The sequence below is a fragment of the Podarcis tiliguerta genome (assembly GCF_965153285.1).
Source record: "Podarcis tiliguerta genome assembly, chromosome: 6".
Lineage (NCBI taxonomy): Eukaryota > Metazoa > Chordata > Lepidosauria > Squamata > Lacertidae > Podarcis > Podarcis tiliguerta.
Window position 1 is genome coordinate 61671966 of NC_139539.1, and position 22628 is coordinate 61694593.

At 42.0% G+C, this 22628-nt stretch overlaps 1 protein-coding gene and 1 long non-coding RNA gene across 22 annotated transcripts in view; one reads left to right on the plus strand and one right to left on the minus strand.

Annotated features, from left to right (window-relative positions):
- Positions 1 to 707: 707 nt before the first annotated feature.
- LRRC7 (leucine rich repeat containing 7) overlaps positions 708 to 22628 on the plus strand; it is a 189511-nt gene continuing 167590 nt past the window's right edge. For 4 of the 17 annotated variants that reach the window (XM_083448340.1, XM_083448328.1, XM_083448339.1 and 1 more), the window contains exons 1-2: positions 741 to 1700; positions 20827 to 20880. In XM_083448340.1, coding sequence (XP_083304466.1) covers positions 20865 to 20880 — 16 coding nt within the window. In that variant the 5' untranslated portion in view covers positions 741 to 1700; positions 20827 to 20864. Of the gene's footprint in view, positions 1701 to 20826; positions 20881 to 22628 lie in introns of all 17 variants that reach the window. The other 13 variants (XM_083448333.1, XM_083448334.1, XM_083448327.1 and 10 more) reach the window with 8 other exon arrangements.
- The window catches only part of LOC310681036, a 64274-nt gene continuing 55615 nt past the window's right edge, over positions 13970 to 22628 (minus strand). For 4 of the 5 annotated variants that reach the window (XR_014513078.1, XR_014513079.1, XR_014513080.1 and 1 more), the window contains 3 exons: positions 22422 to 22503; positions 15139 to 15190; positions 13970 to 14139 (listed from right to left, as the gene is read on the minus strand). This is a non-coding gene — a long non-coding RNA (uncharacterized lncRNA). The remainder of the gene's footprint in view (positions 14140 to 15138; positions 15191 to 22421; positions 22504 to 22628) is intronic. The other variant, XR_014513081.1, reaches the window with a different exon arrangement.

The window sequence follows — 22628 nt, forward strand, 5'->3', positions numbered from 1 at the left end:
TTGCAATGTCCTCTGCCACCCACCATACCCATGGGGTGACGCCAGATTTCTCCGGACGCCTCCTGCCCCTTCCAGAGAAGCAACGAGAACCCAGAAGCCACTACTTCTTCTCTGGTGATGGTGGACCTGCCACTGGAAGCTGGTGCCGCTTCTCTCCTCTGCTACTGAGGGGCAGGGGGTGCCCATTGCACACTGGCGCTGCTGCGCGTACCTCCCCATCACCACCTGAGAAGTGAGGGAAAGCAGCAGCAGGAGAGCCTACTAGAACCCCACCCTGCCTCTTCTCCTCGCTTCTCCTGTGGAAGCGCTGGGTGGGGAAGCAGGATCTGCCGCCTGAAGCAGCTTCCTCAATCTGCCGATGGTGAGGCCGGCTCTTCATCTTCAGCAGCTGCTAGTGCTGCTCAGTGGCTTGCGCCAGAGAGACCTCCAGCGCGAGGCTGCGGGTCTCCAGCAGCTACTAACTGACCGTCGAGGCGCTCTAGAAACCACGCTCCTTGACCACTGGGGGTGAGACTAGCGGGAAGGCGCGCGCTACTCCCACGTCCAGGCTCCGCGCGCGGCTTCTGCCGCTGCGAGAAGACGAGCAAAGGTGAAGCAGCCTTCCGAAGGGGCGTGTCCTTGGCTGCGGGACCACGGCGGCCACGTGCAGAGCGTGGGCCAGGGGGGCGGGGCGTTTGTACACGGGCCTCCTCCACCACGCCCACTCCACTTCTTCTTTCGGCGGGGCGGGGAGCGCGTGCGCGCGCGCGAGAAGAGGGGGCTGGGATTGGGGAGGGGGGGAGCGGCGGTTAGCGAGGAGCGCTGACGCGCGCGCCTTGTGGGGGCGGCCGTTGCCTCTCCTCCCCCTCCCTCTACCGCTCGGGAGGGCGAGCGCCGGCTTCTTGCCTCTGAGGCGAAGCTGAAGCCGGAGGCTCCTTCTCCTGCCGACCGCCCCCCTCCCCGCTTCCCCTTCGCTCGGGGTGTTGGGTTTGGAGCGGGCAGACACCTCAGCGCAGCGCCAGGCTGCCGCCCTCTCGGCCAGGGGTCGCTCTTTTCCCCGAGGGAGGGCGCCAGGCGGTTCCTCTTGCTTCGCTCCGTTGGCGCCGTCGGACGTGAGGGGCGCCCTCTTCTTCCTCCTCCTCCTCCTCGGGAGCTTTTCGCCGGCAGCGAAGGAGGTTCGGCCACATGTGGGCAGCGCCAGCCCTCCTCCCGCTTCCCTTTCTTTCCCTCCTCCTCCTCCTCTCTCCTCTGCAACCATTATTACACCTGTGAATGGAGGGAAGGAGCGAAGCCGTCGCCTGAAGCTGAGGAGGAGGAGGAGGCGGCCTTGACAGTCACACGCACACTCGGGTTATCTTTTTGTGTGTTTTTGCCCTCCGACCCTTTTCTCTTCGGCAGAGGGGCAGTCGGAGAGCTCCTCGTGGCCAGCCGCGGCAATGTGAGGCAGCCCTCCTGCGCGCGTGCCCTTGTGGAGTCTCGCTCCTGCGCGCCGCTTCGGCAGATGCGCCGGGGAAAGGGGCTGGTTCGAGGCGCCCCCCCCCCATCCCCACCGATTTATTTGCATCGCTGCCTCCGCGGCTGTAGTGGCGGCGCCGGCAGGACCCCCCCCCCCCACTTTCTTCGCACGCCGCCTCGGTCCTAAAGGATTGACTGGATGAAGAGCTTGCCTTTTGGGTGGTTGCCTTGGGGGACTGGCAAGCGGAGAGACTTCAGCTGACAAGGTACCTGTTCTCCAGACCTGGGTGGGGTGGGAGATGCAAGATGCTCACCTGAAGGGTATCCGCATCGTGGTCTAGTAAAGGGGGGGGGAGCAATTAAAAAAAAAAAAAGGGAGGGGAATCGCCATTCTTCTACCTTAACCTATCTTATCACTTTTTTCTTTAAACCCCATAACCTCCCGATTTCTTTATGGGAATCGCTGTCGCCACCGTTATCATTTGCTGGCAGCGGAAAGGCTCATGGGCAGATTCCCCTCCCTGCAATGTGCATGTTTGGAGCAGGGGGCTGCGTCCTTTTTCTTGGGGAAGGGGCTGCTGCTCCTACGGTTGCCTGCTGTAGGGGCGTGTTAGCAGTGCAAGCGCTGCACGCTCCGGCTCCCTGCACGGGCAAGCCGGGATTCAAGCTGGAGGAAGTAGCTCTTTGTGGCTTCATGCTCTTCCCCGTTCTCCCACCCGCCACCCCCTCCCCCCAAAAATTGCTGCTGGGTGTTGCCTCCGTTTGGGGGCGGATGGCGGTTCGGGGGCGGTGGGTGAGCCATGGAGTGATGGAAGCGCCCGAGGGTGCTGCTGCTGGTGGTAATCGGTTGAAATGCAGTGGTTGCTAAGGGGAGAAAGCAGAGCTGCAAAGAAGCTATATTCTCCTCCTACCTAGCTTTGTGATTCCCCTTCACCCCCCACCTCCGCTTAAAAGACGTGTAGATTTGGAGGGGGCGGGGTGGTATGGGGGACAGGATCAAGGTGGCTGAAGCTGTTTGCTGGTTAGAGCAGCAGAAGCTCCTACTTGGCATTTATGCACAGGAAAATTTGCAGCATGGAAAATTTGCAGCATGGTTGCAGGCTATGGAGGGCCCTTTTGTGGTGTGTGTGTGTGTGTGTGTGTGTGTGTGTTTCTCTCACCACGCTGTAAGTACAATACTCCCCATCTTGCCAGGAGAGGGTGTGAACAAGTAGGAAGATGTGACTGGTAGGGCATAGTTTCTCTCTGTGGAAAGGGACCCATGTTGCTACCTAATGTCTGCCACTATAGCTTCCAGAGGGAGAGGAGAGGTATGCAAGTGGAGAAGAGTGAATTGCTCATGCATTGAACCAGTCATCTCATATTCACATCCACTCACCTGCACTTTCCCTCTGGGTGGCACAAGCATAGCAGTGGAGATCAGGCAGCATTCTAGAGGGTTACCAAGTAAAGGTAGTAGTGACAGCTTCTGTTCATTCATTCTGGGAAGCTGTGCTGGGCCCAATATTCTCTGCCATGCTGCCTGCAGATGGAGGGCAAGTAAGTAAAAGGAGACCACAGGCAAGGAAAAGAGGACAAGCTGTTCCTTGTAGGATTGTGGAATCACTTATGTTCCCCTCAATCTTAAGAGCATGGCAGGAAGGACTAGGCAAGTGATGGCCGCAAGGGGTTGTTACCATTACTTCTGGTTGCTTAGCTGGCCTCTCTCAAACTCTGGGAGGCTCTGCCTACTCACTCTCTTTCTCTTTGGGTGCAACAATTGGAGTGATATGATGGGGAATGGTTGGACACAGCAGGACTTCGCAGAACAAGTGAATCAGCGAAAGTTGCTACTGCCTCTTCTTGGTTGCTCTCCACTCTGGACAGTGCAGAAATGAGTACTGGTTTCCTACATCCAATCACTACTTGCTGCACAGGTGAGCGAGCAGAAGGACAGGGGCAGAAATTATTGCTCCTTTCATGAGCAGTTGCTTCTGTCCAGTTGCACACCTACACTCTCCCTCTGGTTGCAGCGGTGGTGGGTATTGGACACAGTTGCACTGACCCAAGAGAGGGCAAGTTGGCTGGGAGAGACCTTTCTCTGTTGACAGTGCCTCAGGGCCCAGTCCTCCCTGAGAGAGAGAAGATGAACAAGTGAATGGAGGTAGCAGTCTTTTTTGGTTTGTACACTCTCTTTAGGCAGCCCTGCTAGTTCCAGTTTTTAGTGCTGTCCATGGAAAGAGAAGGTGCGTGAGCAGAGGCAACCACCACTGCTTTCACTTGCTTCCCCACAGTGTCCTCTGGCAGTGCAGTGAACAGAGCCCTAGTACCAAGCTAGTTCATGGTCAGTGTGAGCCATCCTGTGGTGCTGGGCCCTTGCAGCATATTACGTTTCTGCAAGATTTAGGCTTGTGTTAGTGCTGGAGAGGACAGGCTAACCTTATGGCTTCACAACATATTGTGAAGATTTTTAGATACATAAACAGATAAGGGGATTAGACTGTTAGATCTCATAATTTCAGGGGCAATTGAAACAAACACACACACACACCAGAACACTAATCTCTTTTTTCATTGTCTACAGATAATAGCACAATTGGGGCTTTCTCATTTGAGCCACCAAAAGAGTGTGGTGTGGCTACAAAATGGAAGGGTCGATAGCTAGAATTGCATTGATTTTAACACAGTTCAGACTGTCCTCAGTGGAAATTGCTCTGCAATTATGTGTGGGCATCATAGTTCTCTTTTAGTTTTAAAAATAGGGAAACTTAACTGGCGTTATTTTATGTCAATACTGTGGTGGTCCTGTTATTAAAAATATTCATATTCTTTGTTCGGTGTGACTAGAGACATTTAAAATACTCATCTATTTCAACCCACCAAGAGCCCGCTTCCTCCACCCTCTTCTTCCCCATGGTTGTGACTCAGAATGGCTTTCCTTTTTTGGTATCTATGTGAAAGAGATGTCTGTAACCCAACTTTACTTTGCTGTTCCTTCTTAGCCATGCCTATTCATTAAACGCCCACAGTGTGCCTGCCATTATGTAAAGTTTAGTTGAATTCTGCACACTGGGCATGCTCAGTTCTCATTAGGTTGCTTTGGGCTTGCTTTACCACCTCTTAGGATTTTTTAAATAAAGACTTTATAAATCTTGACATTCTCTCAGACCTCCCCACTCCCTCTTGTGCATGGTTGGCGCCATTTTTGCTACATAGACCACATTCAGTCTTGAATTTTGAAAATAGAAGAAATGATTCTCAATATAGTTTTTAACTCATGAAATATTTTTTCTAAATTAAAAAACGAATGAATGTGCACTACAAAGAGTATGGAAGATGGTACCTCAATTAGGGAAAATATTGGTAATTAGCATGTATTTGTTTTTAATTCAGACTTACTAAGGCTGTGTAACTTAAGTTCCAAATTCCAGCAGCTACTCATTTTAATAATTCTTGAAATTTAGTCATACCCATGTTGGATAAGAAAGAAACAATGGGTTGTATCCTGTGTTTCTACAAGTTGAAGCTATTTAACAACATAGTTGTTTCACCGGTGAAATGTTTTATTGTACAGGATAATTCATAAGCAGGTTGCTGATAACTTCATTGCACAATAGATTGCACACCTGTTATACAATGAGTTTCTGCTAGCACAGTTGTTGGAGTTTATTTCTTTGTTGTAAAACATTAAAACCCGAGAGTCCTTGCGCTAGCAAACAGAACATTGAATAGAGCCCAGTGTTCTTCCATTCAAATTTATTATCGCCTTGAAAGATAATATGAAAATATTTAAATATTTGCAACACTTAAAAAAAAAATCTTGAGGCCTTGAATTTTGCAAGTCTTCTGGGAAATTTGTTGTCCCCCCCTATGCTACCAACATCTTCACCATTTGTTTGACCAGAGAAACAGGAACAGTTTCTGTGTAATGTTTAGCGGTCAAATAAATGATTCCTCAACTGATTCCCTTGACTTGAAGATAGCACAACCATGTTTTGTAGTAATGTGTCATCTGTATGGCTAGCTTATAGACCAGAGATATCCAGTGTGGTGCCCTTCAGTTGTTACTCCAACTCCTGTCAACCCCATTCAGCATGGCTTATGGTCAGGGTGACGGGAGCTGTGGTCCAATAACATTTGGAGGGTACCATGTTGACTTTCCATTATATACCCATACCATTGAACTGCAGTTGGGTTCCTAAATATTGTGGTTAATCAGGCTGGTGTTGCATCTTGCTTGAAGGCAATCTGCATGAAAACACCAACACATGATAAAGATACGGGAATTGTAGTTATTGCAAGAAAACAAAGTTTAGATTTTCTTAACTTTGTTATAAAATACTCACTTTATAGGTATTTTAAAATCTATGTTAAAGCATGCTGTGTCATCATATACCGTATTTTTCGTTCTATAAGACGCACCAGACCACAGGACGCACCTAGTTTTTGGAGGAGGAAAACAAGAAAAAAAATAATCTGAATCTCGAAAGCCAGAATAGCAAGAGGGATCGCTGCGCAGTGAAAGCAGCAATCCCTCTTGCTGTTCTGGCTTCTGGGATAGCTGCGCAGCCTGCATTCACTCCATAAGACGCACACACATTTCCCCTCACTTTTTAGGAGTGAAAAAGTGAGTCTTATAGAGCAAAAAATACGGTATATCTATATCTATATCCCAACTTCTTTCTTGTTCCTCTCCCTCGGGACAAGTTTTAGTTTTGAAAGGGGTAGGGCCCTGTATGTCTTTTCTCCTAATCCTCTTCTTTCATTCTCTGTGGAAATACATTTCTTTCTTCTTTAGTCTTTCTAATTAGACATGAAGGTGGAAGTTAGTCCCTGCCTTAAATGGACACCTCTCAGTGCTTGATATGACAGGAAAACACATGAAATTCAAGCTGGAATCAACTCTTTGGGTCTGATTCCAGTGTAGATGTGTTGAAATCACTGATCAAATGCTAGGTTGATTCAACAGGAATGAATGGTATGCCTCTTATGCTTGCTCTCCTAGTGGTCACTAGCTAACAAAGTGTAACACGAGCCCCTTGAGATTTAGAAGATTTGTTTCCTTTTACTATTGGTGTGAGTTGAATCAGATTTTTCTCTTTTGGAAGAATGAGCCACATTGATAACTCGGGACCACTTATATTATAAAGTCATCTTAAAACATAACTTTCTGATATGAGGGAGATAAGAATAAACTTATCTTGGGTATTTATAATGTCACCATGGTAACATTTTCATGCTTTGTACTTGGCCTCTGACATTTTCACCTAAACAGAGCTCAACAGAAAATTCTATTCTTGTTTCTACTAGGTTAAAGTGTTGTGGGCATTTGAAATGCAAGGAAGGATGCACTTTGAATCACAGTTATATTTAACAATTTTTTGTTAGTGTTAAGTGTAGAAAAAAGCATAGTAACTTGTGCTGGCAAGTTAGATGGGTGTTGGTTCTATGCATCAATTTACTGTATTCCAGGATTCAACAAGAGATTCAGGCTTACCATGACAACACCCTCTCCTCTCTCTCTCTGTTCATCAAATATTGCAGTGGATATTTTTTTTAGCACAAAAGCAGCACCTTCTTAAAGAAATGACAACACTACAATATATACTACAGTGAGCAAACCTAACTGTACAGAATGCTTGCTCTGAATGGAATTATACCTGCTTTGGGGGGGAAAGCTGACCTATTTTTCCTGAATTTTAATGCAGCTTTTATATTAAGATGACTTCACACTTCTATTTTTAAAAAGTTTGATGAAAGCACATTGAGGAGAGTCATGCTTTTTAAAACTGTAGTTCTCTTCCACCAAAACTAGAGTGCATGCTTTAAAGTAAGTATGTGGTAGATCTGTATAAATTGGAAAGGACATAAGAGCCCTGCCGGATTGGATAAAAGACCCATCTAATCCCTCATCCTGTTTTCACCAAATGTCTGTGGGAAGTCTGCAAGGAGGACCTGAGTGCAACAGTGCTCTTCCTCATGCACGTTTCTCAGCAACTGGTATTCAGAGACAGAGACAGCTTCTGACAGTCAAGGTAGAACATAGCCATTGTGGCTAGTAGCCACTGATAGTTTTATCTTCCATGATTTTGACTAATCCTGTTTTAAAGCCATCCAAGTCTGGCCATCTTTTCATCTTGCTGGAGTGCCATACTTTAATTATGCACTGTGTGGGGAAGTACAGGTACTTTCTTTTGTCTGACCTGAAGCTTCTCTTCCAATATTCAGCTTCATTGGATGGTTCCAAGTTTTAGTATTGTGGGGGAAGCTAAAAACTTATCCATTTTCTCAATTCCATGAATAATCTTGTATACCTCTACCATGTACCCTTACTTGAATTTTGTCTAAACTAATCTCCCCCCTCCCAAGTCATATCTTTCCTCATAGAACAGTTGCTGCAGTCCCTTGATCATTTCAATTGCCCTTTTTGAAAGTTTTTCCAGCTCTATAACATCTTTTTAGGTGGGGCGACCAGAACTGTACACATAATCCAAAGTACAATCTCATCGTAGATTTGTATAGCACCATTATGATATTGACAGTTTTATTTTCAGTCCCTTTCCTTATGATTCCTAACATGTTACCCATTCCAGAGAGGAGAAGGCTGACAAAAGCAATAGCCATGCAGCAAATTTCCACATTCACAGAAAATAAGGCATTGAATAAGGGAGCCATGCTTATAGTGACCAAAGCACATTTCCCTATACAGACAAGAGATAAAATTAACACATTTTCAGTTATTTCAGATTAGATCTTATCTAACTCAGTGATTAAAGAAGAATGCAGATTTTGACAGTAAATTGATTTTTCATGTTATTTTCCAATAAGAGAATTCTAGTTTATGGAAAGACTGGTCAGAGTCTGATCTCTATCAATCCACAAGCGTCATGGCTCTTTGGTGCACAGAAGTTTCACAACACACATTCATTCTGCAATACTTGCATTTGTGATGTGATTTCGAGGTGGTGAGAATCAGTAAAGGTCTCCTACAAAACAACAGCAGACAGTTGTTCTATATTTTACCTTCTCAGAAGTGCAGTGTAAGTAAGTGAATACTCCATCTCTCAACCTGATGATCACAAATAATGGCTAGCCAGAAAGCCAAGCTGACATTTGTTTCCTCTCAAGTGACATCATGATTGAGGGCAGTTGATCTAGATTCTAGGTAGTACTTGGTTTCATCTCTGATTGAACTAGTAGTATTTTGGTGGTATAAAGTTAAATGATCATTACTTTGAAACCTTCATTTAGTGGCATCTAACACCAGCTAAAGAAAGGTTGTAATACTGACAGATTGGGAGTTGTTGATTAGTCAGTAACAAGGTGACCTTCAGTAATATATGTGGAGTTTTCGTGTTCATTCAGTCATGTCCTACTTCACAATATTTCATTCAGTTCCTCCTCCCACTTAGTTTTCTGTCCCCATCCCCAACAATCAATCAGCATTCTATGCACACTCAGGTTTTTTCTCATTAGGATTCCCCCACCCCTGCTAAAGATTTATTATATTTGTGCAAGCCTTTGGGTTCCCTCAAGCCTCTTGATTTTGTGTGTGTGTACTCAGTGAACATTAGCAATAGTGCAGGATGTGTATAACCTGTCTGAAGTTTTTTTGGTTTTTTGTTTTGTTTAATGAATATAATGTATGGTATGGATTCTTTGCTACAGAGGTCTGTTTTCTGGGAGAGGATCCCTTGTTGGGATCATGTAACACTTCCAGTGTGAGTGGGGAGGAGCAAAGCAGGTGTAATTTAGGCATGGAAAGCCGGGCTTTATGGCTCATCTTTCAAAGGAACTGTTAAGGGGGTTCCTTTTAAATCTAGAATTTGCCTTCATTTTTTTCGTTTCTAGATATAACACAATATGTTCTTCTTTATTACAGTTTTTCTAAATCTGTTTAACTCTGTATGTTATCCTTTTAATTGAAAAGCAATAAACCATGTAGATTCTCAGATCTTCAGTCAGCAGTCTTTCACAGCATCATGAGGCAAAGTATATATATGCATTAATTTGTAACAGTGGATATGTAGCAATCTCATTGCTTTCTAAACAGGAGCTTTCCATGGAAACTTGGTTCTGTAAAAGTAAATGACATCACAGCTGGCAACTGCTCCTAACTAACTTCTCCTGTTGATCAATGCCCTACATAGAAAAAAGTTCCCCAACACGGTGGTAAACCTTGATTTAGCATTATGTTCTAATGCAGTTAATTAACATGCAGAAGTTACCCATCAGTCATTTCAATAGAAGCACAGATCCACATATATGGTTATTTGCATTAATGAGTCAGTTTTATTGGCTGAAATGGGGACTTCTTGCAAATGCAGTAGTTCCATTTGTATGTTGGAGCACTAAAGAACTTTGGATCTGATTTTGTAAAGAAAAATTCCGCTCTCCACACACCTGTGGTAAGGAAAGACTCAATTCAGAAACAGGATTGCTGAAGCATCCCATGTATCTTTCATAGGAAAGTTGTGCACATGGTAAATAGTGTAGAAATCATGTCCTGAAAGAAATAAGTACTGAAAGAAAGTCTGAAAGTAATAAGTACTGTTAACCTTGAGAAAAGAAAAGAAAAAGTTATCAAAAAAATATTTAGATGACACCCAGGCATATAGAGGAAACAGTTGCTTGTTGTAAATATTCAGGAATGGCCCTGAAAGAAATTATTTAAATTGCAACAAAGATTATATAATTCTTGTGACAGGAGTATATGGTGGGCAGAAAAATCCTAAAGGAGAAAGTTCCAGCAACATACGTAATATGTTATTTAAAATGCGTTTGGACTCTTGTGTGAATGGTGCTTTAGATTTTGGACATGGTTTCTTAGCTCATATAGTATAGTGGCTCTAAAAGTATGAATTGTGGTTTATTATAAGATTATTAGGCAGTATCTCAGTGGCAAGAGTTAAATGGCTGTTAAACTTCCCCTAAACTGAGATTCCCCACCACTATCTGTTGTGCCTTACAATGTGTACTCTTAGTTTACAGAGGAAAACGGTGAAGCACAGCAGACTTGCCTAGTATCCCATGTGACCTGAGTGTGCAGAATCCTCTGCATAATGTTCACTGGTACTGTACTTTGGCAGCCAAGCTTCCAAGCTTCATGGAAGTTATGAAAATCATTGATAGACTCCAAACTCTCTGGAGTTCTTTTGTTTTCCAGAACATTAAAACTGGTGCACAGTAATAACTTATATTTTGAAATCAGCAAAATCTTTGATATTCACTACCATTCCATTCTACATTTCTCACTTTGACTGGATTTTTTTGGTGGTGATGTTCTGTGGATGGATTTAAGTATGTGCTATTTCATGCTTGTGAAATACAGTGTCGTGGTGATTGTCCTTCATTCATTCTCCTTCCATGAATTTTTGCCGATTCCCCCTGAAACCACTATGAAGAAGTAAGTAAATAATGAGTAGAATAAATAACTAGCAAGCTGCCTGTTATATTCTGCAACACTGTAGTCTGAAATACTGATTTACAGCTCAATCCTAACCATGCCTGCTGTAGTTAGGATTTGCAGTTTAAAAGAAACAAGTGAAAGGATGCCAGTGCTATAACTCTCAGTTTGAGCCTTTTAAGAAATATGACCATTTGACAGGGCGCTAAGAATTCCATATTCTGTCAGTAAGGGGACAGGGTGCTGTAACCTGTGCCTCACTGCTGATTGCAAAATCTTACAGGAAGGCACTTTACAGATGGGAAACATAGACTGATTAATAGCTTAATTCAAAGCTCTGTGAAGTAAATGGATGCCTTTCTGTTGACAAAATGCTCTTTATTTGTCCGTAAGCAGCTTGCTGAAAGGCAATATCTGGAAATGTCCACTAGAAGACAGAGATGTGCCTATAGTTCTAATGTTCCAATCTGTCACAGTTTGTCATAAGATATTGCATGTTTACCATCACAGTTTTCTGTTTTGTGTGTCCATTCTTTGTGATTTCCTTGTTTCTATAAAAGGCAGCATTCAAGGCTGATTTCTCTCAATTTATTTTGCCCTCTTCATCTAAAAATGTAAACAGGACCTTTAATAATAATAATAATAATAATAATAATTAATATAATAAATTTTTATTTATATCCCGCTTAGGGTGGCTAACAGCAAATATAAAACATTGATTAAAATGTGACTTAAAAACAGCATAAAATACAACATAAATGCAGTGTCAGTGTCAATAAAATTAAAAAATTCAGGGTCATTTGGAGAGGGACCTAGTCAGTAAACATCAAATGATTACCAGGGCTAACTGGCCAAGTTGGTCCTACAAAGGCCAGCAAGGAGACCAGGGAAGAGTTAAAATATGGGGTCTCGGAAGGGTTTCTTCATAAAAAAGGAAAGGGGAAGGGGAATGGAGGATCAGGCTAATTCAAATTGAAGCTTTCTTAACAATTATTATCAGCTCCAAAAATTTGGCAAACGTCTTAAATACATAAAAGGTGATAGATAAAAAGGTTTTATATATATATATATATATATATATATATATATATATATATGCAAAGAACCAATCTATTTGTGAAAAGGGTGAAAAAGCTCCCTTCACCACACCACAGGCTGAACTTTCATTGCAGTTGCAGCCTCCACTGTTGCGCTTTGTAAGAAAAGAAAACAACAGAGGAAAGACACATGCCACTTAACATCACATATAGCTTAGCCTGATAGATAGAATTCCAACACCACAATAAGAAAGAATCAAAATGTAAGCTTTCCTGGTTTTCTCAAAGCTTTAACCAAGTACAACAAGTAAAGTGATGTAAAGAGATGGGACTTCCCTGCACAGAAAATTCCCCATAAACGCTCTTAGAATGCACAGTTGATATATTTTATAATCAATAACTAGGCATACATGGAAGTCACATTTATTTAAAATTGTTGAGGTGGTGGCAAGTAACTTTTAATGTTGTAATTAAATACGTACTAAAAGAGGTTTCTTTTTTCTTTCCTTTTCTCTTTCTTTCTTTTCTATTTCTATAAAGGGTCATCTTGATTATGTTTTGTGTAGAGTGGTCCATAAAGTCCAGATTCAGAGTCAGTTAAAGTATCCTAGACAGAGGTAACATGCAGGAACAAAATTGCCTAAGATAATCAGTCTAAATTATGTTCATATATTTTTCCATGTTTCTCCTTCACTAATTGTTTCATGTTTTGGAATTTAAATTATTTTGTATGTTTAGTGGGTCAGTATAAAATGACATGCAACTCTTAGTATTTCAGTTTAGGCTATTACATTGGATTTTTCTTTGCAACTAGAAGCCATCTGATGATACGTGCATTTTCATATTAAAGTACTGCTCTCCACTGCAATGCAAAACTTTTAAAAAGACACCTCTGAATTGTTCAGTATTAAAACTCTTGACAACCTTGTGAATTTTCATATTTGACAAATGGTTCTTATTCATGCCAGCACTTCAGACTAATGTTCTGGGACTTGTGGGTGTTAGAGAACAGAACAAATTTCCATATCAACTAATTTGATCCCACACTAGAGTTTTAAATGGGATTATTTTTGACAGTCCTTATATGGTAGATTCACCCCCCAATAAACATGACTATCAAGTACACAGTGGCAATTATAAATTTTGAATTCAGTAGATATGAAAGCCTTGCTTCCAAAAATAGTAATTTTGCATGCTTCCTCAGAGTCTGCACTTTTAGATAATTAACTTCTGATCTGCAGCACTAGCAAGGTTTGGATAGCTATTTAGGAAATAGAATATATTCATATTACTACTTGTTACTTACTCCACATCCAGTTCACTCCCACTTCTAATTTTTGAAGCTGCATTCACATGACGTTAGTGACAATTCATATTGATCCTGTGGTTTCTTGACAAATACTGCTGTTTGGTGCATCCCCCCCCCCCCCAGCTTCAGACCGATGGGAAAGCAGGATGCTGAGTAAGCAGCAATGTGAACTTATCCAAACAGCTGTCTTGCAGGCATAGATAAGCATGCAAGCACAGATGACAGTGTAATAAATAGGAGTTCTAGTGGGATTGCAGGGGCAGGGAAACCAAAAAGGTTGTGTGTGCCGGGGGAAGACATCCCCACCCTCTCTCTAATGTGAACATCTCAGTGCACATGCAGCTTGAAACACAGTGTGGGGAAATTGGCCCTATGCTTAAAAAAATATCCTCACTAATGTGAGCATACTCTTAGATAGGAAATAAACTGCGGCAGAATCTGATTGTTTTGGGAGTTTTATGGCAATGAGTTTGTGCAAACTGTTAAATCTGCTCTGTAACCTGGGGGTATATAATGTTTCAGGGTTAGATCTTTTTGACATTTGAATTGTGTGTCTTTTAACCGTGCAAGCACTCGATGACAGTTTAAAGGTTTTATTTCTTCACAAGGTGATCCACTGTCTGTGCAAAGATTTAAGATCTATAAAGTTGTTCTTTAATGTTACACTGTGCAGCAAAGACTGAAGTAAATGGGCTAACATACTTCGTAATCTCATAATTTAAATTCCGTGGTTAGCTAAAATTTTGACAGTTAGTTGCAAAAAACAAAAAAGCTGAAGGGTAAGAAAGAAAAGGGATGAGGTCCAAATTTTAGAGGCAAATTATAAAACTGATAATGTGAAAAATGGAGCTGGATTTGTAGCAATAATGTACTGATGCTGTGTTGTACAGAATCAAAAATATTGTGGCATTTATTTGGGATATTACAACTGCACTGAGCCTGGGTTGGTCCATACTGTTCATTGTGCTTAAGTCCTGTTGAAATCAATGTGAATTAAGTCATTATTAAATTTTCATGGTGAGTTCATTGGGACCTAAGTGCTGGTAACTTAGTCTGAATCCAACCTATTATCTCCACCTACACATATTTTTGATGCAGGTCCAATACTGTTAGGATTGCATCATGATGATAATGAGAACTTGGGGATAGCCCCCAAAGGAGTCTGCTGTGCTGATGTATCTTTCCATCCCTTTCCTCTGTAACTCGCTCACATATGACTAGAATATGACTACAGTAGGCCATGGAATCTGCAACTGAGGCCGGTGTTGCCTCATTCATAACAGAGAGACTTTGCCTTCCCACCAGAAAGAAGACATGATATATCTATTGAATATAAAGGACATTTATTAATTAAGTGATCTTCAACAAGCAAGCAAACATGAATGTAGACAGAGTATGATTTGAAGCCATGGGGGAAAGCAAAGCATCCGTAAATTTTATCCTCGGGTGCCTCCAAATCCTTAACATGACTTTTGCCAAGGATCAGACATTTTGCCCAGACTCCAGTCTACATGACCGAAACATTCTATTAGTAGTATTAGCCAAACAACCAAATGCAAATCTGTTGAATCATCGGTCAAACTGATCGTTTGAATCAGCCAAAACCAATTTCCCAGTATGAAGTATGTGAAAAAACACAACACCCCCCCCCCTTTCAGCCAATAAAGCCATCAGCTACTCCCATACTGGTATCAAATAGCAGGACTAGCTGGGTGCCCCTGTGCAAGTGGAAGTGGAAAGTGCAGAGACTTAGGCTGCTATATACAGGCCAGCTCTTGCCTTTTGTTGATGGGCAGTGTATGGTGCCCCATGTGTCCGAATGCACACACATACTCCTAAACTGTATGTCTCTACCCCAGATGCAAGAAGCAGTGTGGCAAAATCAGCCTCGCTATAGCAGTATGGATCAGCATTTTCCCAAGGGTAAGACCATTCATAAAACTAGGCCACATCTAGCAGCAGTTCCTACTTACTTTAATGTTCAGTTTTTTCTCAGATGGACTTAAAAGAAGCAACGTAATAGTCCTATTGAGAAAAAGAAGCAACATAATAGTCGTGTTAAGAAAAAGAACTTTTGTTGATAGTTTTTCTCTTTTTGAAACTTGGGGCTTTAATCCTATAATAAATAAATCTCCTCACCTAAACTTCTGGGGCTTAACTGCTAGTGCTATGTTACTTCTTGGTATGAAAACATCAGTAAAGACAATAATAGTGCAGAGAGAGAGAGAGAGAGAGAAAATATATATCAGAAGTATCTGATATGCCAAAGGGCAACATTTATTAGATAGAATAGGTAAAGGTAAAGGGACCCCTGACCATTAGGTCCAGTCGTGGCCGACTCTGGGGTTGCGGCGCTCATCTCGCTTTATTGGTTGAGGGAGCCAGCGTACAGCTTCCGGATCATATGGCCAGCATGACTAAGCCGCTTCTGGCGAACCAGAGCAGCGCATGGAAACGCCATTTACCTTCCCGCTGGTGCGGTACCTATTTATCTACTTGCACTTTGAGGTGCTTTTGAACTGCTAGGTTGGCAGGAGCAGGGACCGAGCAACGGGCAGTCACCCCGTTGCGGGGATTCGAACCGCTGACCTTCTGATCGGCAAGTCCTAGGCTCTGTGGTTTAACCCACAGCGCCACCCGCATCCCTGAATAGCAGTAGGTAAACTAGTTCTTCTGGGATTATGTCCATTGCACAGTTTATGCAGTGGGAGTACTTCCTCCCTCCCCTCTCTCCCTGTACTCCCCTAAATCTGCTCCAGAGGATCCTGCAACCCTCTGGAGCAGATTTTTTAATGTGTGGGGGTTGCAGGGGAGAGGAGGGCGAAGTTCTGTTGTGCAAGCAGAAGTCTGTTGACTGAATGGAATAGCAGCAATGGATACAACCCAAAATTTGTAAATATTCTCTGTTTTAGAATAAACTATTCAGATTTCATGAGTTACTATATTGCATAGAAGTATAAATATAAACTAGTTAAAAATGTTGTAAAATCTTGCTCATACTGTAATAAGCAAACTGATAGCATGTATCAATTGGAAGTGCTATTTTTATTAGGCTTAAATTTAGGGTCAAAGGGACTTTCATATTTAGCTTTTTCCATGATATTTTAAGATGTCTGAGCTTTTAGAGTATTCCTGCTAACATACTAATAAACTAATTTAAAGTAGACTTTTTAAAAAATTGTGTTTTTTAAATATCCTTTACATCTCTATTAACATAATTTGTAAGCACAAACAGACACACCCCTCTTTGCTTAGTCAGCTTTCATGTCCCTTTTTAAAAATTCCTTATGTCCCTACTCCTTGCCTCACAGTAATTTACTGCAGGCCAAGACACTAAGAACAGAGACATGATTTTATTAATTAGATTCCTCTCTTTTTCCTTAAAGGAGGCAATATATCTGTGGTTTTTTTTCAAAACAGTTGTGATTTTTATCTTGCAAGCTATAAATTTTATCCTTTGTTTTGTTTTAGTTATTGTTACTGTTTATGAAAAATCTTAATCAACTACTGTTCTTAAAAATCTTGGAATTGATTGGATTACTAAACACTTGCCAGGTAGGACAGCTCACAGCTAAGTTTAGGCAGAATCTGATGGAATATTTCTTTTCTAAAATAGTGTATTAGGAAGACGATACCTGTTGTGACTAGGGTCATGGTACATGTAATTACAAGTGATATTTGTTCTGGGTGAAGTGGTCGTCTGTCACAGCTGCTGAAGCAAGTAAAGTAGGTCTATATTATCAATTATTAATAATTTAGTGCTCATCAGAGTTTATTTATGCATCCAGGAGTTTAATTACTGGAGAGGCATTTGTGTTTGTTTGGAACTTGTAGATTGGGCTGCATAGGAAGATGTAAGCTTCAGTCAAGTGGAGAAAAGGGTGTACCGTACTTCTTAAGTACAAAGTACAAAGAAATGTGCTGTTCTAGAGAATAGGCCATATGATTGCCCTAGAGAAATTGGTATAAGCTACCTGTTAGCTTATGTCCTTTTCCTTTGGACTTCTTACTGTTTTATGTTGATGCTGCTGGCAAATTCCTGGAGCTTGTGTCAACTTCTTTGGAAACTGTTGCATAGTAATTTACTTATTAAACTTTCTTCCCCTTTCACTTTATTATTTCCATTTTCTTTATGAATTTCATAAATACTTCTGATGCACATCGTATATACATGGTTTGGCATATGGGAAGGAGGAGAGCCTCAGAGTTCTCGTAAATAGACAGACAGTGCTGCATTTATTAACCAACATAGGGCTCTCAAAGGGGGTCCTAATATATATTATTTTAAAACTGTAAAACTCCTGCAGTATATTAAAATTCAGACTACTAACACAGCAGTTTGACTTCATCCACAGAGGTCCCCTCTTTACATTTTTCTTTAATGCATGACTTGACGGGTTCCTTTTGTTTCATTTGGAACAGTGCAAGGTAAAGGTTTCAGCATATCTAACCTTGTGCGGAAGATACAGCAGCAGTAAATTGATGTAGGTAGTTTTCAGGACTGTTCCAGATTGACATATGTCAGGGGTTCAGGAGCAGAGTCACAGGAGAGGGAAGAAACGGAGAGCGAGGGGGAGGAGTCGGAAGGAAATGTCAGCGGCGACAGTAGTCCGAGGTCTCTGAGTCTCTCCAGTGACTCGGAGGATTCACAGAAAGGGGCCCCCATGGTCAGGGCCAGGGGAGAGCCCAGGGGGACACCTCGGGAAGGAGGGGACTCAGGGAGTAGCAGCTGGAAATCCGGGCCAGCGTCCCCCCCAGAGTGCAGTAGGGGGGAGGAGTCCAAGGCATCGGGATCAGGGAGCGCGCAGGCAGAGGGAGAACGTGAGGCAGGACTGACCACACCCTCGTCAGGGAGCGAGGAAACGGTCATCCGGAAAGTAAAACGCGCGCGCGCGCCAAGTTCAAATGTACAGGAGGGCGGCAAGGTGGGCAGCCCGGGTAGGGAGCCAGGTCCTAAAGCCCGCCGAAGAGAGGGGGAGGAGTCAGAGGGGTCAAGCTCTGCGTCGGAAGAGTCCAGGAGGAATGAGACCCCGGGGGGTAGTAAGACCCAGAGGAAGAGAGAGAGAAGGAAGAGGTGGAGTAAGATTAGAGTATTAAACTGGTGCACAGGGGGCGGAGATCCAGACAGAGCTTCGCCGGTCTAAAGTCCAGACGTAGGGCTGGGACGCTAAGACTTGTAAATGGAGACTATTCTTCAATAAAGACTTTGTTACTGTACGATCGGCTAGCGTTGGTCCTTGGTGAGCTGGGACCCGGAGCCAGCTCTGACAACATCTAACCCACAAGGCTGAACATCAAAACACAAATTTATTTCCAAGTGGAACAAATGAGAGTAATACTCTTCACATCTTCTCAAGAGTCTACTTATACAACACAGGCAGCTGTTGCAGGTCAGAGAAAGCAAAAATAAATAAATATTCTGTTCAGATGATTGTTTCAATAGGATTTTTACAACTGAAAGAAACTAGGTCAATACAAAGGGAGTAGTCAGAAGTTCAGATTTGCATGTCATTCAAAGTGTCTTTTTATTTGAATGTTTTATCAACAATGTTTTATCTCTCAACTAGCTATCAAAACTATGAGTACAATCCGGACAAAATTAAATATTTAAGTGCTACTGAATTTCAGTGCAAGGCTTAAGCTTAATGTTCCTACCTTAAAAGGCTGCTATGGGCTATTTCACATTACATTAAATTCAGATGCTCAACCTTCAATATGATCATTTTACTTATGAATCATAGAGATAGTGGAAAGAGAAACAAGGGAGAAAATTACACAGGTTTATTGCACTTTCAGCCTAGGATCAGGTCAGTACTAGGACAAGTCATCTCCTAACACCTATAGCTTCCTCATATGTATGCTAATTCTTGAAAGCCACTGCAATTTAACCCAGTTCCTTAACATGCTTGCAATACTAGCCTTTCATGACTTCTTGAGAATTGGATCTGACAATGTTGTTTGTGTGTGTTAGGGAGGAGGGAGTACCACTGGTTGGTGACATGTCATGCTCCTTCTGGGGTAGTTTGTCTACCTTTGGTCTCCACCCTGCACTCAGCTCTCACTTGTAGCTCCTAGAAGCTGTCAGCATGCGACAGCACCCACATCCCAGGAAATGGCTTTGACTGGTCAGCTAAACCAGATGAGGGTAGCTGATAGGTCTTAAATCCTCAGTGAATTAGGCACTTCCCATGCATGTGAAGACAGGCTCTGGTAGATTGAGACTAATAATGGGTCCAGTGGTCAATAAGACTGTTTCTGCACATGCTGTAGAGGGAAGTGAGGGGTAGATGGGACTCATCAACCTGGGAAGGTAGCTCATCTAGGAGAAGGATAATGCTGAATCTAAACCTCCACTGCCTTGTGAGATATCCACTGCCTTGCAGTATATCTTCAGGAGAAGAAAAGGCTAAGGAGTAAACCCTACACAAACCTGCAGTGAAGTCCCTAAAATGGTTGGATGGTGCCTTGTATGCCTCCTCCTGGCAACTCCTGCAGCCAAGCTGGTGCCAAACGTATTGTTCTGCTTTCCTTCGGACCATATGCACGAGGCTGAAATGAGTCTTGTCATCTGGGCCTTATCCAGGACCTTCATACACAAGATTGTACCCCAGGGAGGTCACTTTGCTGCTACTAACACAGCTACGAACACAACTTCACCCACAGAGGCGCCCTTCATTGTCTTTTGAGATGCCAACGAAACAGAACAGAACACAGAATTCTGAAAATTAAGTTTGGCAGCTCTAATGTGTGGGAGCAGATAGATGAAATGTGGAAATATCTGTGGTTTAGGGAAATGTTTATCTTTACATTTTTCTTTAATGCATGACTTGACGGGTTCCTTTTGTTTCATTTGTTACAGTGCAAGGTAAAGGTTATTGTTGGGGAGGGGACAGCAAAACTGAGAGTCAGACCCGTTGGGAATGCTTCCTTGCTTTCTGTTTGCTATGTTTTAAGATAGGCCAAGGACTGCCTAAAAAAGAGAGGGTTTGTTTTACTGCTTGAATAAACAGTCCTCAAATGAACATACAATCCTAAGCATGTTTACTCAGAAGTAAGTACTAACACTTGGGAGGGTTTACTTCAACTCCCATATTCCCTAGCTATTGGCCCTGCTGGCTGGGGCTAGAGGGGCACAGATTTTCCTTCTCTGACTTAACGTGTATTTGTGTATAGAATTGCAGCATTGCCATACTTGCACGGGTAAAAGAAAACAAGGGAAAAGAGAACTGAAAGAGGCAAGAAATAAATTTTTATTTTTTTCAATCATAGAAACCTTCATTGTTTAGGACCAACATGAATGTAACTCTCTACTGTGAATTATCTGTCATTTAATATCTGCTTTATAAATCTGGATGGAATAGAGTTAACTTGTTTTACTTCTGCTAGGAAAGACTGAAAATCTTTTTAATTGGATTTCTTACATGCTTTAAGTGATGACATCCATGCTTTTATCCACAAAATAAGGGACTGTATTTTATGGCCTCATTCTCTCACTTTGATCAGAACACAGTCCCAAACTAATTAAGCACAGATAATAAAATACTCCCAGAATGTGCACCCTGGCTCAGTGCCACTAAAAGAACTTGCACTCATTTCTGTGGTTCGGTTTTCCAGGGCACTGTCTGATGTTAGTGCATTGGTATGTTTGTTTTTGTCTACAGGTTCACAACTTATTTCTACTCGATATTAGGAGCAAAAAATGATGGAATCTCTGGGTAAGAACAAGATGGTTTTCAACTATTTACATATATTGGTTTTGTAAGCAACATTGATATGTTTCTGTAGCACTTACCTAATTGTTAAGTAATATTGTGATAAGGATAATATTAGCACACCTTTTAGATTATTCATATTGTATCTCATTCCAGGCAACTCCCCTACTTGTTCTAAATTCTTCAAATTGAAATAATATCTGGTGCAACTCTGTTTCTCTTATCTGTACAGCTATGCATTTGAACAAGTATGTTCCTCACTCTCTGTGTTCAGATTATGTATAGTGAAGATGATGATACCAATATAGTTCTCTTTTTGTATCATGATTCACATGACTACTGAAGTCTTGAACTGGTATTTGTTCCCTAAAACTAGTTGAAGCAGCAGAGGTGGCAGCAGAGCATATGCATTTTAATCCTTTGATTTCATGTGCTTCTGGATTTGAGGGCTGCTTAACCCAATAAGGATTAAGAGCACGCACAACCATATGTAAATAGGAAATGAACTTTGTTGGTCACTTCATGATTGTCTACAGGAACTACACTGTGGCTCTGTTAAGAGCTGCTTCTAATTTGAGGGACAACGTTGAGTCTGTGCATATGACAGTTACTGTGCCTAACAATCAGCATGCATCATCGTACATTCACCATTTTCTAGTGCGGTGTTCATTTTTGCATTGTTCCCATGCGTGAGCAAGACTCAGAGCACAGTCCCTCCTATGAAGATTTTTATTGGCTTCAATAGTAGTAGTAGTTGTTTACCAAGCTCCTATGCATATCATAGGACGAAAGCATAATATCTGTGGCAGAGGGCCACATTCCAAGAAAGCAGGCATAGTTGCTATCACGGGGTGCTTCTATACTATGTGTTCACTTTGGAATTGCCATGCTTTGTTACTTATTTTTTTTAAAGAGCATCTCCATGACATCATCACCAAACTGTTATTTACTGTTCCCACTGTGATTCTTCTATTTTGTTTAAAATCACAGCAAATCCAGCCACATGCTACTATTCAGTTCTTTCCCCCCAACTCCAAGGTGCATTTTGCCTTAGTACCCCTTTTCTGTTGTCTTAAGAAGCATGGTTTTGACTTGTGCACCCATATGGATGGGTGAACTATACGTCTACTTAAGCACATCTTCACATTATTGTTCCCATGGATGCCATTTTATTAGCATGCTTTAAAATCAATCTAAATTTGTTGTAAATTTTAATTTCTACTAAACTCCCTTTAAAAGAACAACAAACAGTATTTTTACTTTTTGTAAGAAAAATGATTAAAACCCGCTTCACGTGATGCCTTTCTGGCCAGCACTGTTATAGTGACCTATACTATTTATTTTGTGGGGGGGGGGGGGTAGGGAGGCAATCTTCAAATTACAGTAATAGTAAAATAACTGTTGCCTACTTTTTTTAATAAAAGAAGAAGGTAACTCTGCAATTGCACCTTAGTAAAACTGTATTTTAGTGCAAATTATAGAACTTATAAACTGATTTTTAAAATGGCATCCTCAGAATTATTAAAATTGTCTTTCACACTAACCTTTACTCAAACTTGTCCATGTGATGATCAGGTAGCAGCAGTCCCTCTACTTGTTGTGTTGAAAAAGAAAATCATAGGATGTCTGAAATTTGATATGTTTTACATAGGAATGCTGAACACATACAGGATGTATTATTCATCCTTGCAGCAGTTTCATAGTTTTCTGAAGCCATATTTTGGCATAAGCAGCATAGATGGTTCTAGTGC